The following is a 20,463-nucleotide window of genomic DNA, read 5'->3' on the forward strand; positions in this document are numbered from 1 at the left end:
AATACGAACTAAATATTGTAGTAGCGGATTATTTACACTGATATCTACGTACTTGATATCGTAATTCACTTAGCGAATGGATGTCTATTAGTGAGGCAAGTGATATAATAGAAGGGTAGTTCACTGTGGTTTCCGAACATTACGTAAATGGATCAGTAGGGGAGATTAAACGACCAAAGCGCTACAAACGCATCGTCTAGGGTCTGCACAATCGTAAAAATTATAAACAATTTTAGTAACAACCAACCAATAAAACAATTAAACCATGATATGAACTTTCGCAAAATAATACTTTATTCAGTAAAATGTTTTAGTAACAATAAAGGCATTTTAATAATATCCAATACACTATATATTCTAAGTATAAATATTATTCAAACTCAGCTAGATGTATTTGTCTGCATAGGTACCTATTCTACAAACTGGCAAAAGTATTTCCAATTTTTAATATCTCACAAGTGGTAATGATGCGCCTTCCCCTGTCATACTAAATTTTAGTTTACAACTAATACTATATTACAATATCGAGAGTTATGTATAATGTATATACGCAGATGGTAACACTCAAATTATAAGTAAATTCAAATCTGAAGTACTGAATGGTGAATTAATAATCTTCACAATGAAAGAAAATGAGACTCGGCTAATTAAAATTTCACTTGTGGAAAAACGCACGTACTGTCTGTGTGAATAATTATAATTATCCAACAAAAGATTTCCAACATTGTTCACCAAAACTTTATATGTAATATTAGAACTACATCTAGAACAGACATTAAAATTATATTTTAATTTATATTTATTAATATGTATACACACACATACCTAAATAATACTTATTTATATATAGTTTATTTTAATGAAACTTATTGTGAAGGTAACCAAGTTTAGTTAAAATTATTACATAAACATTCTTTAAATCAATGAGTAAGAAATCGAAACATTTAATCCATCCATTTTTTACGAGTATTCGTACTAGGTAGGTATTGGACAAAAGCTATAGGCTCATACTTCAGATGTCAGTGTAAGTAATGCACAAACTAGATTGCCTAATAAGAGATTTATTAATTGTTAATTTAGCACTGCACGGTCTGGGTTAATGCGGCGCTTCTCCATTTCTTATATTTTTTTATTATTATTTAGAATATGTATTAATTCGTATTTATTTCTTATGAATTGTCAATTATTCAGTTGTAAACATTATACATCATCTCGCCACTGCAACCTCGTCGTATCAATTATGCAGCAAGATTAGCAAACTGGCATATGGTCAAATATACAAGTATATATTGGTTACTCTAGAGACTAGAGTAGGTATTCTGTGGTTCTAGATCTAAAACTGAATGTGTAGATCACGTTATACGGCGTGCGGTGTGGTCGTGCGTTGCGGAGGCGCTGCGCGGCCGCTGTATCCGTACAGGCTAGCGGCTGCCGATGACGACTGCTGCGCGCCGGGCGCGTGGCCGCCGCCTGCCGCGCCGCCACCGCGGCCGCTGACGCGCACCCCCAGCAAGGAGGATTTAACACATACTACTTATCTTAATTCGGGGCAAGTTCTTTTTATAAAAATTTTATTTGTAAATATATTAAGTACCTATCCATGGACAATTAAGTAGAATCATTAAAAAACTTATTTTGAAATTGCTCAAAACAATAATTCGTTAAAATTGAAAAATAACAGTTTTAACTTTTTTTGATTTTTTTTTTTGCAATATACAATAATTCATAATTTCTGAACTTAAAGTGTGATTTATAGAATGATTATCCAACTAAACATTTATTTACCGTGATACAAAAGGTCTATTCTTAATTTGCAATTTTCGTAGTTAAAGTCAAGAAATACATATCTTAACAATCAAGTTTATAAATTATAATTTCATTTTAACTTTTACTTTAGTATGGGCGATAGCAATCGCTTCGGTGGTAGCTGTGTAGTGCACGGGTCGAGCGAAGGCGCCGCGGGACTTGGGTTGTCGAGTACGGCGCTGGGCGGAGCCCCCGGGCCCGCCGACGAGGATACGCTGAGCCCTGTGCCGGACCCACCACCTGGCTTCAGCCACTCCGCTTGTCCTCCAGAGGTCCATAAGACTTGCTTTTGTGTGCGCTTCATAGCGGAACATACAAGGATGCTTGAGGATTCTACTAAGGTATCATTAGATTAATTTATCCATAACAATATACATGTTTTATTGCATATTAAATTTAAATCCAAAATAAGATTTCCTTCTATAAACTTCACAGTGAAAGGAAATTACAGGTACATTGTAAAAGGTAAGCATAACACAAATTTCAAAACTCAGGTGCTTACTCTATTATTCAATGGAAATTTAGTATCATGTCAACGTTAAACGAATAAATAAAAAATCTTACATTATATTTTAATTGGAATAAAAAAAACCCGTTTGACTTACATGTATTTTTGTTATTGTTAATAAAAATTATAATAGTTAAATTATAATTCTAATAATACGAAACTTTTAAACCTTAAATTATTTTTAAGTACGTACTTATGTGGCTCTCACAGGTCAAAGTTGGCCATCAATCGCTCTCGAGTCTTAACTTAGTGATTGAGTGTTCTTAGTACTCGTCTCCCAAACAAGACCAAAGGCGACAAAGGGAAATTTTTACTTAGGCCATAAAATTAGCATCGCTCGTGTTATTATGTTTTCCTCTTTTTGAAATATGATAAAGGTTTTCATGTGTTATGCTTACATTCTTACAAATAAACATTTGTTAAAAATTTAAAAATCCTCGAAACAAAGAAATGTATAGAAAGTAACGGTCTCCACTAATTACTCTAAATTCTAATGAAACCAAGTACGTCATATCTGCTGTAAATTACTAAGGAGCGAGGAGAAGCAGAGGAGTATGCTGCATACTACTTGATGCTACAACATCGGGTCAAGGTTACCATGTCATGGATATACCATGGTAGTACTGATACACCCAATTTCAAATGTAAACCCTTCGTCAAGTAAAAAATGAGTTGATATTTTTCAAACACCTGAATGTACGAGTACATTCATAAATTATAGCTAAGAACTATTTCGATCACACCAGCTTTCAAACATAAAAACCGTCTCTAAAATTAATTTCATATTCTTTTAAGAGCTAACAATCTCAACATGTACATTCTAAATGGCCATTAACATTTATAATAATAGTAAAAATTTACAATAATTAATTAGCTTTACTAATATTATAAGATTGTGTTTTGTGAAAAAAACCGACAGCAATCGTAACAAAAACAGTTTACCAGAGGGAGATTTTGTACAAAAGTAATTTGCTTGGGTACCTTAGTCCCATTAGTGTTTCAACCGTGAAGCAGTTGTGTTCGCATGGCTGTGTTTCGGTTTGAAGGGTGGGATATGGCGTGAATTTACAGGGTACAGAGGAATAACACTCTAGGAATGGCAACGCATGGCAGGTATAATGGACGAAGTAGTATTCTCTGTTATGTCCACGGTACTGTTCATGCCTATAGGCGACGGTTACCACTTTTCATCCGTTGGACCGTCAGCTCTTTTGTCATTGTAAGTTGCATAAAAAAAGTTATTTTGATCTAAAAACTAAATACTTGAATTTTTATAAAATTTCTATTAAATTGCACTGTAAATATATTTTTTTAAATAAAAATAAAAATTATTTTTTATAACGGTTTAGAATTGACGGAAATATGAGATAACAAGCATAAAAAATACATCGAAATTGAGAACTTCCTTCTTTTTAAAATTTGTTGATAAATGTAACTCCTAACGCTTTAAAAAATCAACGCAGAGGTTGAGGTAGTATTTGAAATAGAGAAAATATAGGCTATTTTCAATCTCAAAAATTTAAAACATAGTACAGAATTTCTAATTTCTAAAAGAATTTCTATGGAGAACATTAATATAGTTTATTAGGTTAAGAACTTATATCGGATACTTAATGCAAACCGCAGAGTCTTTTTATGAATGATGGTAAAGCGGATAGAGGAAGTAAACTTGAGATAGGAGCAGAGAGAGTAGTATGCTATACTGAATAATATTATTATAGAATGGATTGGATTACTCGGACATGATTAAAATATTGATTACAGATAGATATCTGCAAATTGATATCAATCTATTTATTAGTAAGGCTTTAATAGTATAGAATATTTTAGATTTATCTATATTTGTTCATGTATATTAACCGAAATCTTCGTCAATTTTCATAATTCATCCTGCAATCGTAAACTTTATTCCCGTGTTAGTTCTATAATAATTGTTACGATTGACATTGCAATTTTTTTACAGAGTAAAATTTATTTATTAAAACATTGATATTCTTGGTTTATTATCATATTATGAGCGCATAGTGATTTGTCGATGTGAAAGCCTCAAAAGGACTGAAATAGCCTACTTATCCCGCCTCCGGGACCGCCTCAGCTCGAGAGTTTTTCAAGTGGATCTGTATAATCATTCTTATGGACGAGCACACTATTGCGAAAGTATGTGTATTGAAGTAGGTAGGTATTTCCTTATTACGTTGTGGCCACCAACTCAAAAATGGTTTATTCTCTTGTTTTACTGACTTTCTTAATTAAAGGCTCTTGAATAAGACTAGACCAAGTGGTATTTTCTATAAATAGCAGTAAACATTTTTCCATTTCTAAATTAGGGAAATGATTGAGTTAGATCTTTATTGGATTTCCAAGAATTCAATAATAATATCATAATCATCGATAAATAAAGAGTTTACTGAAAAAAATGATACCTTTTTTTCCATTTTGCAACTTCACTGTTACGTCTGCTCGATTAAAAATACGTAAATTAAAGAAATGTAAAATTTACTAATCTACTAAAAATGTATATCTATGACTATCTATTTCCCACAGTTTCGCCTGCACCTTCTCGTACTATCACGATTCTGAAGGAATTTCAAAATATCGTTTATATACTTTATATTGCTCATTTGTTATATAGAAAACTGTAGTAGAAAGGTACAAAAGATTCGGCTTTACGTTAATAAGTCAATGAGTTTATTACAGATTTAATTTTTTACATTACCATTAGATATGTTTTTTCACCATTTATTCCTTTTACTTTTTACGTGTATACAATATTTGCGTACGATAGTTTCAACGAAACAATCAGTCAATTGCACACAAAATGACTTAAATATTAAGAGGAGAAAAAGTAATAATTTCTGTTAAGGTACCTTTTTAGTTTAATAAAAGGCGTGCGAGAATGGACAGCTGCCGATTAAGATAACATATTAAGAAACGTAAATTTATTTTTTTCTTGGAATTCTTGGATTGATCATATTAATCATCAAATATCTTCATAGCTTAAGCACAAATGTCATTTATCTCTTTGTATTTAAAGAGATAAATGACATTTGCGCTTTAATCATTTAAAAAAAACTCAAAATAATATATTATATTAAACTTAGACAACGTCGCCATTTAGATACCGTAGGTAAGATACATGTTTTTTAGAATTTGTTTAACCGAATGTTTATTTTTCTGCCGGTCTTATTCCATCTTATTTGGGGTTGGCCCTCCTGTATTTGATAGTATTCTTTTAATAGCAGCTACCCATGCAAGTCAGGGGTTTCCGCGCTTCTGCACTGAAGTATTCTTTAGTCAGATGATTTTCCGATCCCCTCATTATATTTCTTTAACATCTGTTCAGTTTCTTAAACGTTTAAAAATTAGGATTCGGTCACAGAATAATTATATTTAATAATTTATTTAGCAATTTTTTTTTATACAACTTAGAATGGCAAACAAGCTGACGGCCCACCTAATGGAAAGTGGTAACCATCGCCTATAAACATGAGCAGGACCATGGACATAACAGAGTATATTGTTTCGCCCATGATACCCCCCATGCGTTGCCATTCTTGAAGACTCAGTTGTTATTCCTCTGTACCCTGTAAATTCACGCCCTATCCCACCCTTCAAACCGAAACACAGCCAATATTGTGATAATAGAAAATTTTAAATTGTATATTTAACGATCTTAAAATCTACGGTCCGCCTGATGGTAAGATTGCATGCATACTTAGAGTCTCAGAGAAAAGTTCTCATCATCTAAACACAAAAATAATAATAGTATTTTGTAAGGCAAACGTTATCTACAAACAAAGTACATTTAATTTTAGAAAATCAATCTTAGAGATTATTTAAATTTCGTAAAAAAAATATTGTACTATATCCGTAGAAAAAGAAAGCTATATTATTTTTAACCTATATCAAACGCCTTATATGTAATATCTTATTACTTTTGTTCGAATATTTAAAACACAAATCATAATAACAATTTGGTATGAATTAAGAAGTAAGACAATAAAGACTGCATGTGATACGATATCTTTGTGTATATAATGTGTGATTTATTATAATATGATCAATTATAAACCTTTTTAGTACTAAAAAATCTTTAATGTTTTATTGTGCTAAGTACACATCTTAAAAACTTCCCTATAAATAGGAATATCAGATATATTCCCTTACTCAAAAAGTAGAGAAACAAATTCATAACAATTTCCTTGCAAAGCAAAAGATGTTTTACAACGAGAACAGTGAACAGGTGCAATGAACGAGTATAGCAATAGAAATGCTGTTTACATTGCCCCTCAGCTAGTCAACAGACTGTCGTAATTAAACGTGTTCTCTGTTTATTAGTAGGAAGGTCGAAACTTCCCTTCACAATCCTTACAAAATCGGCCTTTCGTGACAGTTCGTCACTTTGATCCATTTAGACGCGATTAAGATTTATTTATAGCGCTGTTTTCAGGGCTATTTGTTTAATTCTTTGTTTAACCTTAGATTAATATCATTATCTAAATTACTAATTATAACATAATTTGTACAATAAAAGATAAACATTCTTTTAGCAGTGGTAACTTAATACTTATGAGTAGAACCATAGAGTTAGTACAACCTACTTCAATTAGAACACGACAAGAATCATTTTGTTACTATAGCGGTGTTTCCTAATTTATCGCTGCGACAGTGGTACAAGATAAGCCTTAACAAGACTTACCCATATCCTCACCGATTGCGACCTTAGTGACAAACTGCTGCATTTTTAATCTTACCTACGGATTAAATTATTAATGGGCGTATATCCAGCTTATACAATTATATATTTATAAAGATATATTTAGTGATATCAAAAAATGTTCTAGAATTTTAGTATCCATCTACATACCGAAAGACTGGCATATTTAAATGTCACTGAATAAACGAGGCAACGACATTAAAAAAACTCGTAGCACGTGCCGTGACCAGGAACATAGTTACGGATATCTCTCTACACCACCATCATTACTTTGCGTTTGTCCCCTAATTTGGGGACGACGCGGTAAGTTTCTTTCTTTCACTGATCCTATCAGCCATCATAAATTCCGAAGGGGAAAATCCCTTGTGCACTTTTTACCTCAATGAATAAAAGTAGCTACGGTTACTAAAAATTCGTAGTACATTCCATGATCAGAAAATACTTCATAGTAACGATAGCTCTCGAGTTTACTTATGAAATGGAAAATTTATCGTACTCATTTTGATCTCACCGATTAGAAAATAACTACAAGCATTTGGCTTTGGAACCTAAAATACAAATTAGTAGCACATGCCGTAGCTTACAGATTTATGGATAACTCTAATTACCACGGATGGAATGGAAAAACCCTCATATACTTTTTAATATCACTGAATAAAAGAACTATTGTGATAAACACTTACAGTCATATCCCAGAGAAGTTAAACTAGCGATAAACTAGCATTCAATACATGTTTAGACGTTTTATTACGTGTACTTTAAAAGCGCATGTAATATCTGTGTATGTGTAAACAAAAGAAAGTTTGTCTTATTAAAAATATAAGATATTGAAAGCTAAATATACAGATTCTACATATAAAATGACATATATGCAAACATTATAACAAGAAATAACTACTTTCCGACTAAACAATATTTATTCACTTAGGCAGAGTTTTGTTAAACACGATTGAAATAAACAGTGTTTTAAATATTTATTGTAATAATACCGTAGTACTTTCTATGCATTTAGTGTCGGAATATATAAGATTCCTTCTTGTAAAAAGAAGTCTAATATTGTCTTTGATCTATATTCCTTCCTGGTTACGCCATATTCTAGGAGTATTTTTCTAAATTCTTGTAGCTATAAAGCAATAAATATTTATTTAGTGAAATTAAAACAGAACAATTTTTTTTTTGTTTCGTATGCATTCTGAGTTGTCTTTTAAATTTCTGTAGCTAAAGGGTAAAACGAAACTATTATGACAATTTCTTCGCGTCGTTGGTTTTTAAAATTAGACTAATATAACATAGTCGGATGAAAAAATCCGTAATGGATATATTTAATAAATCCGTAAATGTAATCGGAATGAAAATAATGACATTATATTTATTTCGATGCAGGTAAAAGAAGATTGGAAATACGTAGCAATGGTACTGGACCGTCTGTTCCTCTGGATATTCACGCTGGCTGTTCTAGTGGGCACCGCGGGCATCATCCTGCAAGCACCAACACTCTATGACGACCGTGTGCCCATCGACAAACACTTTAACCAATACGCCACCTCTTCATTGGTGCGGTGTCCACCGCCATCGTAATAATATAACTAAACCTAAACATACGTAGATATTATTTTTAAAGCTTATGTTAATTTTTTAATGAAATCTATATATATATATATATATATATATATATATATATATATATATATATATATATATATATATATATATATATGCGTAACGGAAATCGCTATATTGGTCGTTTACGAGAATTGTTTCGACTTCATCCGGAAGTCCTATTTAGAGCGAGTACAATGCTTTACGTTGTAACGTCTCGCCTCGCACTCGTCTTCTTAAAATTCTGGTAACACATATATATAGATATACGTAAATATAATTTCATGTGATACTCGAATTACTGTACTGCTACATATTTCTGACGTTTAAATAAAACACCTAGGCGATCGCACAAATTAAAAAACATTTTTTCGTAGGTGGACTTATTTACACGCATATAATATATTTTTGTCAACAAATCTAGGTGTAGCATTCCATAAAGTATTTGATATAGCATTTATTCGCCTGAAATCTGTATTAATCTAATAAAATTAAATTGTAATAATATTAAATTACATTGACTATAATTATATATTTTACATTTAATTGGGTTTTACAATAATTTTGACATGATGTTAAAATTAATATACCTAACAGGTATTTTTAGTTAATGTTAAGTAGGAACAATATAAAAAATATATAAAAAAAAATCATATCTACGTATGTTTTGTATAACTACAATTTATGGTAATACTCAATATAAACGAGACAATGGGCTGTATTTATGCTATAATTTATTAAAATAAAAAGGTATTGGTAAGTTCACCATACATGAATCGCAGTTGATAAAAATCTTAAATTAAAATTAATAAGTGTGTATATTGTATTATAAAGCTTTTGTGAAATGTGCTCACAGGTTACAGACTTAAGTCATAAAAATGGCCTGAGTAATATCTTTAAATAATCTTAGAGAGTTTGCAATAAATTACAGCATATAGTGCAGTACTTTGTACTAGACCTAACGCACACCCGTCCCGCCCGGTACGTGTTCTATTCCACGACACGTACGTTATCGTTATATAAAGTTAAGAAACTATTTCTCATATCTCTTCTTAATCTGTATTAAGTATTAATAGTTATAAAATTCATGTAAAACTGATTACAGTTTATTTCCACTCTCTATAAAATATGTGCGTTAAACGTTCCTAATATCTCGATATCTAATCGTGACAATAAGGCATAGCAATCGACTTAACCGAACATTTATAACGAACGCGTTAACGTGAAATGTACACCTAAGTTTCTTTTTGTATAACATAAAAATGTATTTGTTAATCAACAATAACTTATATTCTTAACAATTGTAATACAATTACAGTAAAAATCATTTATAACCAAATTAACGTCTTAGAAAATAGTAAAGTATGTCTAGATAATTCTAGATATAAGAAAACGAACGAAACACCACCAAAATAATATTGTCTGTGTTCAACAACATTATAACTAATATACTATATACTATAGTGGTAGTGTACGTAGCGTCAGTTTAAGCTCTCATAAGTCACAATATACCAAGGTAATCTCCTAAATCTCGCATTTAGTCTAGTGTGTATGATTTTATTCATGTTACCATAAGTTAATGTTAGCGCTTATGTAGACATCGAATCAGAAATTATATTAAGAAAATAGTGCATTAGTTGTAAGTACCTACTTCAAGTACACACAACAGACTATTCATTAATTACATACCCTCAAACTTAAATAATTCTTCTTGACTATTTATAATTTGTCGTAGAATAGAACATGTACACTAAAGATGAAATATCGATTTTATTATTTATAAGGATATAGAATTCGATATCAATAAAATATCGCCATGTGCGTTTATTACAGATTTTTAAGAAAATTGTTAGCTTCGAAAAAATTATGTTAATAATGTATACCAATAATATATATAAATATACTTATATTGTCCATTAAAGTAGGTAAAAACTTTAAGAATTTAATAGAATAGTATGAGTATCTATAACCATCCACCCATCCAACTCATACATAATTACTTGTAGGACATCATCATAAGTAAAAATGTGATAGTAGTTAGGAACAGAGAAAGTAGGTACTGTTAATTCTCTTCAAAATTTGAAATATGATCACTAGAATAGTTTAGTATCCACTTTAGTTCCCTGTTCCCAAATCACCAAATGATATTTTTAAAGCTTTTACCTACTTAGAAATAATATTATGCATAGAGACTGGTATAAACATAATAAAAAATTAAATTGAGAGAAACAAATAGATATACCTTATACATAAAATTACCTACACTGAAAATAATGCAAAACAATAATACAATCTTAGACACTATATCACTATCTCAATTCTAAAATACTCAGGAGCTTGATCAGTTATGCTATTCTGTAAAGATTCGAACCTATTTGGTAATTCACTTTACTTTTAATTCACCTATTTAATATATTTTCAAATCTGCAAACTTTGGGAATGGGAAGTGGAGAGATATGAGTTATTGAAACCAAAAGTAAATATCTAAGCATGGTAGCATACGTACCTCAATTGTTATAACGCCACGTTACCGAAATAGTAGTTATCGATTTTTTATTTACATAATACCAAATGTAAATCACTCGTAGATCCGTTAGTGAAATTCTTTTGTAATTACAAAATAGCACAGCTGGTCGTTCCAATTCTAACCAGTTCACAACTATTAACATACAATAAATAAATACATACCTCTTATTATAATAAAAGTATGTACGATACGTAATCTAGGTTTTTGTGAGTTACTACCATATAATCAAGCTATTACGAATCAACATACCATCAACGAGTATGAACGATTCGATTTGATAAACGACCGGTAAAGGTCGTAACTGGTCGAATCAATTTCTTTTTACAAACTTACTTCTTGACGTATAAATTTGTAAAGACCTTATCGAATCGTGTGGCAAATAGTGTCGTCTGTAGACAATATAACCAATTTATTTGCTTGTGTCATTGCACAGCTGACAGAGACGATCGTAATCAACTTTATTTATGTACCTGACATTATTATCTACAGTCGCATTAGATACGCAAGTTGCGTGCACTCACATACACACACACATATTGCTGTATCCATTTTGTGGGGTAATACTTTAACATCATTGTTGCTAGATGCAAATTAAAAAAAAAAAAAACTATTAATTTATACAAGTATAATTGCTTATTTTATTCAATTGACCAACATTTTTATTCAACTGTAATTTGTAAAAAACAATAATTTGTATAAATATTATTACCATCTTTCAATCTACAATATTAATAGTTAATTATTATGTTTATACCTATGTCAACATAATTAAAAGTTTACATACCCAATAAAACAATTATCCTTATGACAAATAAGTACAACATAAATATTTACTTTAAGTGATGATTGCTCAATTTTACGAATGGGTATCTATATTTCGCTACAGAATTTTTGAAATATAAACTGAAAATTTTGTTATTTATGTTACGTTAGACAAACTTAATTGTAATTGTATTATTTCTTTAATTTCTGATTTAGTTTGATTTCGTAATGAGATATTAATAATTATTTATAAATATATATCAATTTATTTCTATTGTGCTTGATTTCTAGGCAAGGGCCTTATTACAAGCCGTGCCAAAATGTTTGGACAGGAATTGAATGAAAATAATTACTAATTTAATACATGAATAAACAGTTAAAATAGCAATTTTAAAAATATTTGTACAAAAAGTAAAAAACGAATATAAATATTAAACCTAAAGGCTTTTCGTGTTTAGGTACTTAAATATAAAAGATTTATTAATAATGTGCACTCATGAAATTATTTCAGATGTAATTTACGGACAAACGTCGATACGAACGTTAGCTAGGAAAAGTATTGGTGCATAGTTTAGTATCCCTATGAAATAAATATTATGAATAAAATAATTTAGCAACAATTAATAACTAAGCACATTGGACTGCTCGCGGTAGAGTAGCGCAGCTCAATTGTAGAGAAATAAGTTTGTAATTACCTATTTATATTGTTAATAAAACCGTTATACATAGACATATTCTTTTTATTCCTTATTAATTCCGTATTTATTAATAGTTAAGAGACAGCTACGTACAAAAAATAATAACTTACTTTATTTAACAAATGTCATGTCATCTTTAGGCGTCACATAATTATTGTAAAACGAATTCCTAGTACATACACCTTCCGCAATGGTCATAATAATTATCAATCAAAATTAAACAGCTCTGGATTATCAAACAGGCCAACACCAGCATCTTTATTTTTCGCAAAATAATCCTGTAAAATCATATTTGTACGTTTATTATTTTCTATAAAAGCAGTTGCATCTTCTGCTTCTTCTTTGGTGGATACACTGTCTTTTCCGAAAGAATGCAAGAAATCATTAATATCAATCGAATCCTTGCTTGATTTTTCCGCTGTCTGTTCTCCATTTTCATCGTCTGTCATTTTTAAAGAAAAGTCTTTAAAAGCAAGAGATATTTTATGCTTTTCTCTCTTTGCATCTTGTGTAGATACGTCTTTAATGTTATTATTTTCTTTATGTTCTTCTTTTTCCCATTGTACAAACTGTGTTTCTACATCACTTAATGTGCTACTTGACTGATTTTCTAAATCTCGTATTATAGTTTTAATTTTTTCGTCGTTAGAAGCATTGCTATCCACATTATCTATATTTAAAATACCCAATGCTTCATCAAGAACGCGTCGTATCTCCTTGGTTTTTTGGCTATCTTTCTTGTTGTGATCAATGTTATGTAAAATTTTAACATCATGCCAAATACTATCAAAAGTTGGTTTTTCTGGACTCGATTTCATGTTACCAAATTTCTTTCTAATATCAGATGGCATGCGGTCAAATTCACGTCTAAATATGTTACTTAATTCTATCAAATTATTATTTTCTTTTTTAAGCGTTTCTCCTATGGCTTTTATTTCTTTATGAGAGTCGTATTTGTTAATTAAATTGAGCCCGGTTTCTTTAGCCTGAGTAATGGACTCTTTTATCTGCCGAGATAGTCCATCAGATAAATATTGCTTGTTATCATTGCTAGTCCCAGTTTGCGATGTATAACTATTTTCTACTTCTGGCACCATACTTTGATCTGTTGACCCTCTACATCTTTTATCATAATCAGAAGATTCATGGAACACTGGATTTAATGATAACACTTCTTTAACTGCCAATATAGTACACCCTATAGTTTCTGACACATCAGTTACAACATCACTCACCAACTTACCGAAACTGTCTTCAATTGACGACATAGCTCCACGAAATTCATCAAAAAATGAAGCAGAATAAACCTAAAACAATTAAAAATAAACAGTAAACTATTTGAAACAATACATTGAAGCCAATAGTTCCATGTTATACTAATTTGTTATAATATAGAACTCACCGGTACAATTATAATGCAAAAAAACACAGCAGCAATCTTCATTATATATTAAAATATATTTACAATTTACCAGTAATAATAATTGTAAATGCTGCCGAAGACAGACATATTAATTTAATTTCAAGTCGGCATACGTTTAAATTGTTATTTTACGTCTGTTTGTTCGATCGACACGAGTTACGATTTTGTCAAACCACTTGTTCCAATATTTGCTGTCACACTGCCACAAAGTAATTCTGTTTATTGTATTGGTACTTCACTATTAGACTACGTCTACTAACTTTTATAAAAATTACAATACAATGTAATTTTGTATTAATGTACAATAGTACTATAGAAGAAAGCTTTAGTAAATTCGAATCAAAGAAATAAATCAATAAACATACATGATTATTTCATTACAATAGTTTAAATTTCGCTGCTATAAGCATATGTACTACTAACACTTGAAGATTGAACACCGTCATTTCCACCAGAAGTTCTACAACTTTCCGTGTTAACCATTAATCTTTGACTGCCATTTCATTCACGCACGTTTTGCAACACATGTTTCACCTCAAAACGAGGGATCTTCAGGTAAGCAAATTTGTCTGAAGGTGTCTCATTATAAAAGTCGCAATAGCAGTAAAAGATTGATGGCTAATATGAAAGGAATTTTCGGTAGTAAAGGTGATGGGCTATGTTAGAATGTGAGCAGTCTATAGACTTAATATAACGTATTACATGAGCGTTGACACACATTCTAATGGTAATAGAATTAAACAAAATAATTCTAAACAAATAACCAGTGATATGGACTACCGCCAAATAACACCTATTTCAGTAAAACCTCCATTACTTGATAAATACTATTATTATAAAGAAACACAAAGATTAGTGTAATTAACGTCACACTATAATACGTAGTAATAATATTCTTCTTAGTATTAGCAATATTATAATATACGTCTGGAACTTTTTTTTACCATCAGGGTCAACCTGATATAGACAATTGTCTGTATTAGAAGAGAAAAAAAAAATATTGCTCGTTTGTAATGGATAAACTCAATACTAATATTAGATAAACATCTTTAAAAAATTAACAAATTTTAAAAGGGACGACTGTTTTAATTTCTATTTGCTTTCTCACCTATGCCTATCTACATTTTGTATATGGTTAATAAGTTACTAAAGTTAATAATTAGTGTCAGCTATCTAGACAAGATATAACTCAAGTATAGTTAGATAAATTTTATTAAAACTGTTTTTACATTATACATGATAATAAATAAAAAATAAACCTACATTGTTACGTTTTTAGAATCGTTTTATAGGGAAAAAAATAAAAGATATGAATTGATTAATACTTTATTGATTAGTTATATTATCTTACATATTTTATTATCACAAAAATTACACTTAGGTTCGTTTATAAATTACCACTAAAATGCATCTTGTCCAACAAATTTAGAATGAATAATTTTTGATTTCTTATATATATATATAATCTTCAGCAGAAATTAAATATATCTAATAATTTTTAAATGTGGATATTCCAATTTAACAATATCTATGCGCATATGGAAATTGTTGAATAAAAACAATGCAATATGGACTATATTACTATCAGTATCTGTATACAAGTGGCGAACGAACCATTTCTATATATTTTTATAATAAACGTTCCTTACATAAGTATACCTTTACTTTCTTACGAATTACGATTTAAACTAGTTCATCACTCAGAAAGTTAACTTTTAGCAAACGGGTGTAATTGGTACAATAAAATAAATTATAAAGCACAATGAGAGCTACAGAGAGAGTGTACTAATCTAAAAGTTGATTCAAAGGTTGTGTTACAATCTGGACATGCCGTTCTTTCTCATATGTAGTGTATCGTGTGTGTGTATCTCACAACAATATAAACGTATTTAAAACTTAATCCTTTGCCTCCTATTAATATATATGGCAAAAAAGGTATCTCTAAATTAATCTTCAGTTTTAACAAAATAGATTGACCATAATTTTTTAGTTACAAAAAATAAACTTTCTCTACGCCTTAAATTTGGGCAAGAACGTGATGAACGCGTGGCAACGTGTTCAGAAATATTTGCTTCCTCTATAGGTCCCACGAACTCTTGTCTGACTATTTAATCACTCCATTAGTCCACTCAATATAATTGTGACAATGGTCGTAAGATAATATTAATAGATTAGAGAGTAATATACATTAAAAAAAAAAAATTAGTTCAATACGCTCAATAATTAAGTCGATAAAAAAATCATACAAACAGTAACACTGAAGCAAAAGACTAATTCATCTATGTGTATTATTGTTAGAATTTAAAAAAAAAATTAAGGTTATAAATTACTTATATTAGTCCAGCAAACCCAATATACAATCAAACACACACGACAAAAATTACGCAATCCGCTGACTCTGTTTATGGCATTAATGTAACAAGTAAATCAATCAATGTAATAAATAAACAAGTAAAGAGATTATTTCATACATCTACAATAGTAATATATTGTATCGTAGCCATACACATAAGAATAAATAGGCTGGATGAAAGCGGCACTCCTGTACTATATACTTTCCTTTGTGAATGTAGTAGTACAAAATATACCCTTCTTCCTTTCAGACCAACAGAAGATTGTCACAAATTTATTCGTATTTAACAAATTTTTTTAGTGAGACACGCGTTCTCACCTTGGCAACTGTTGCTTGCTTGCAATAAAGTAATTTAACGGCGTCGGTGCAGCAACTTTTTAATTAAATTCACGAGTGTCAGTTCTATCTGGATATTTATTTTTATGTCATAAATATGAATATCACTCTCAGCGTATAAAAAAATATGAAAACAAAGATAGTGAAATTTCTGTTTACTCAAATGCAAGTTAGTCGATTAACAACAAAATAAACTTAAATCAATCTAAAGTCAAATATGTTATTATAAGCAAGTATGTACACACAATATCAAAAGGTAATTATACATTTTCGCGTTTACACATAATTTAAATCGGGATTTAACGCGATATTATCACAACCACGAAGTGATGCAATCCACGTCGAAATGTCGTCAATAAAGAAGCAGGTATATATGTATTATTTACCTGCAAAAAATCGCGTTACATCCCGATGGTGTATTCAAAATCTATATCAAATCTTTATTATTTACAGCATGTGTCTATGAATAACATGTGAGAGAGAATACATTGCTAAATTCTTACAATTTTCACTATAGCCAGCTCATTTTACCTCATAAACAAGCTGATGGGAATATGTAGATGTATTGTACAGATACATGAATTGCAATTGGCTTTAGAAACCATAATTATAGTGTTGATATCGATGGTAAAACCAACTGGCAATCTCAGCCTATCTTTTCGTTTCCTCTTTATTTTGCATTCAACACAACAGAGTACTTCAGCCATGAAAACATAACAAACAAACAGACGGTATATTTTTTTATATACGACTTGGAATGACAAACAAGATAATGGTCCACTAGATGGAAAATAATGATGGTAGTAGCCATATTAAATCATGAACAGTACCATGACGTAACGGAATACGACCATGGTGCCGCACACGCTTTGCCATTTCTGAGCGATTCATCTCCTTTGCGTTTATATTATCACTAAAATATACAACTACCTCGATAGATACTCGTAGATAAAATTATTAAAAGTACGATTATTTTTACACATTTTCAAAAAATATAATATCTTAATATAAGTTTAATTCTAAGATGAAATATTAAATCGAATGAATCCCGTGATCATAATTGAAAGATATACCGTTTACCAACATAAAATTTTCAAAATAAATGTTTATAAATTACAAACCAACTATAATTATATGTAACACAGGCTTTATCCCTATCGAGGATCCATATATTAATATGTACATATATTATCTAGTAGATAGTAAAACTCTCACATTGCTATATAACTTTTGGCACTTTTTGAATACATTTAGATTGATATAAAATCGTAAACTTCATCAGTTATACCAAATTTTAAATTACATTTTGTTACCAATCTTTAATTAATAACCACGATTTTTTTTATAATTCTCAGTAAAAAAAAGGAACACATTACGAACATTTTAGAGTTTCACTTACTATTGAGCATATCATTATATGTAAATAGGTATCAAAGTATAATGTAAATAATGCATACGTCTTATTGAACTAACGAAACATTTACAAATTAGTTTTGATATTAATTATATCTAAAATATAAACACTTTTAATATAATAATCTACTATGAAAAACTAAAAACAAAAATATTATTTCATTAAAAATTGTAAAATAAATATGTAACGCATAAAGGAATGTAACAACCGATTTGTATATATATTTTTTTAAATATAAATATCTAGATCTGAATTTCTGTAAAACAAATATGTATTATTATACAAGTATAACACTTTGTGATCTTCTATTTTAATTCTACATTATAATATAATAAATGATAAAACAATGAATTTAGTTTTACCATTATCCATATCAATTATAATAAATATATTACTCATTATGGCCCAATAATTCTAATCATATATTTGACATTTTGTTCTATGCTTTTTCCTTTTTTCTTTATTGCATAAATTTCATGGTTGCTAATTTAATTAACAAAAAAGATGACTTTAGTAACAAAAAAAAAAGTAAATAATATATCTGATATTGTTACTCTTGTCTTTTTATCACTTAATTACATATTGCTATTATAAACATTATTGCTGTATATTTTTAGGTAATAGTTATTGCAGTATTTTATTATTTCAATTATTCTGAATTCAACTAAAGAAAACCTACATATGGAAAACACAATAGGTAAGCTATTTGTCCATGGATGTTATCAGTCACTTATTCAAAATTACAGTGAATCAATCAGTCAATCTTGGCACAGATAAATCTAAATAATAGTCCTGACAGAAATATTACAGATATACAGGTTGCACGAATCACCCTTTTGTTGAATGCATCCTATTTAGAAACCATAAATAAATAACTGACATCAAGAACTTTTAACAAATGCCGGTAGGACTATTATGTAAATGCTATTATGTAAAGATTGTTTGTCTAAAGATATAAAATGCAATTTCATTAGGATGCTCGGATTTAATGGTTTTAGTAATGTGAATTCTTATCCATGTATTAAGTTTAATTAAATGTAAATCACTTTTAACACTATTATCTTGATGTTTACAACATAATATAAATTTTAATATTTGATTTTTTAACATAACTATATCGATAAATATGTACTTATATATCTGAGGAAATAAAATAATATAGAACTAGTAAATGATATATCAATTTGGATATGTATACATTTATATAATTGTATTCACCTTTGGTCGTGAGATTATGTAGTAGTTGCAGTGCCACTTCAGTTGAGTCAAGTGGCAATTTTACATTGTACTCAGTTTTGTTTTTAATATTTCTTATTAGGATAAGCGACTTTAAATTACTTATCATAGTCTGAACATTTTGTTCTAGATTCTGACTTTATTTTGATATTATTATGTTAACATAATAGAGAGTAAATGAAAAAGACAAACGTACTAATACAAACACATATTCTATCAGATAAATCTAACAAGGGCAGTATTAGCATAAAGTTTTTGTTGAATAAATCCAAAGGAGGTAGTTAAAAGGTTAATATATACAAGAAAATTAATATAAAATGAAATTAACTTCTACAATCATCTCAATTTATAATCCATTGTCGCATATATCAATCAATTCATTGTGACCGATTCGTTAAACTCTCTAAATACACCTAATATAAAAGAAGAGATCACTATATTAAATATATTAAAAATTACGTTTTGAGAACATGATATAACCGCATTCAAAGAATGCAAAATTTATATAAAAATATTTTTCGTTCCAATAGATCGTAATAAATAACATTTTAACTTACAAAAAAAGAACACTTATGAGGTGATTTTACGTTTTTCACCCATAAATATGGATTAATAATTATCGTATATATAATATCAGGGCACTGACGTAACCTCCTCGTCCTTTTGTTGTAAAGGAGTTTCTTCTCTTTGAGGGGGTGTGGGAATATCTATGATTTCCTCGTCCCTCGGCGGCGGTATGGGGGCGATGATGTTTAATTTGGGTAGCGGCGGTATTGGAGGCGTGGCCGTGTCGTGCGGCGCCGCGCCCGCCGGGGTACCATTGGTCATCCGCTGATAATGAGGTTTCAACTTATTCGCTGGCGGTGTATAGTTCAAATGGTCATATTCTCTCTCTGAAAAATAAAATTAATAAATAGTATAGCGGAGAAAAAGAATACGTGAACATAATATAGATAGAGAAAAGTAATTTTCTTGCTAAAAATATATTCTATAGATGAATTTTAATAATTCTCGCCGGAATAATTTCAGTGTTCCTTCAATGAAGTCACGGCAGCAAAAGTAAATTAACACAGCCATAAATTGT

The 20,463-nt window shown here is 29.9% G+C and overlaps 3 protein-coding genes across 4 annotated transcripts in view; 1 reads left to right on the top strand and 2 right to left on the bottom strand.

Annotated features, from left to right (window-relative positions):
- The window catches only part of LOC113515475 (acetylcholine receptor subunit alpha-like), a 57,425-nt gene extending 48,745 nt beyond the window's left edge, over nucleotides 1–8,680 (top strand). For both annotated transcript variants that reach the window (XM_031910180.2, XM_026899702.3), the window contains exons 8-10: nucleotides 1,352–1,549; nucleotides 1,898–2,147; nucleotides 8,415–8,680. In XM_031910180.2, coding sequence (XP_031766040.1) covers nucleotides 1,352–1,549; nucleotides 1,898–2,147; nucleotides 8,415–8,609 — 643 coding nt within the window. In that variant the 3' untranslated portion in view covers nucleotides 8,610–8,680. The remainder of the gene's footprint in view (nucleotides 1–1,351; nucleotides 1,550–1,897; nucleotides 2,148–8,414) is intronic.
- Nucleotides 8,681–12,806: 4,126 nt separating this feature from the next.
- Nucleotides 12,807–14,880, bottom strand: LOC113515607 (uncharacterized). Its single transcript, XM_026899868.3, has 2 exons — nucleotides 14,020–14,880; nucleotides 12,807–13,924 (listed from the first exon to the last, which is right to left on the bottom strand). Exons 1-2 carry the CDS (start codon nucleotides 14,059–14,061, stop codon nucleotides 12,824–12,826), a joined length of 1,143 nt encoding a protein of 380 aa, XP_026755669.1. The 5' UTR covers nucleotides 14,062–14,880; the 3' UTR covers nucleotides 12,807–12,823.
- Nucleotides 14,881–15,350: 470 nt separating this feature from the next.
- Nucleotides 15,351–20,463, bottom strand: part of LOC113515703 (protein draper) — a 39,017-nt gene continuing 33,904 nt past the window's right edge. Inside the window, exon 19 of the mRNA XM_026899977.3 lies at nucleotides 15,351–20,272. Coding sequence (XP_026755778.1) covers nucleotides 20,013–20,272 — 260 coding nt within the window. The 3' untranslated portion in view covers nucleotides 15,351–20,012. The remainder of the gene's footprint in view (nucleotides 20,273–20,463) is intronic.

This window comes from Galleria mellonella, unplaced genomic scaffold (genome assembly GCF_026898425.1).
Source record: "Galleria mellonella isolate WM207_F2 unplaced genomic scaffold, CSIRO_AGI_GalMel_v1 utg173, whole genome shotgun sequence".
Taxonomy (NCBI): domain Eukaryota; kingdom Metazoa; phylum Arthropoda; class Insecta; order Lepidoptera; family Pyralidae; genus Galleria; species Galleria mellonella.

Excerpts from the sequence above, each read along its gene's own strand:
- LOC113515607 (XM_026899868.3), bottom strand. The coding sequence starts at position 14,061 with ATGAAGATTGCTGCTGTGTTTTTTTGCATTATAATTGTACCG. Across the intron at positions 13,925-14,019 it reads TTTGCATTATAATTGTACCG|GTTTATTCTGCTTCATTTTT; the intron begins GTGAGTTCTATA and ends TAATTGTTTTAG.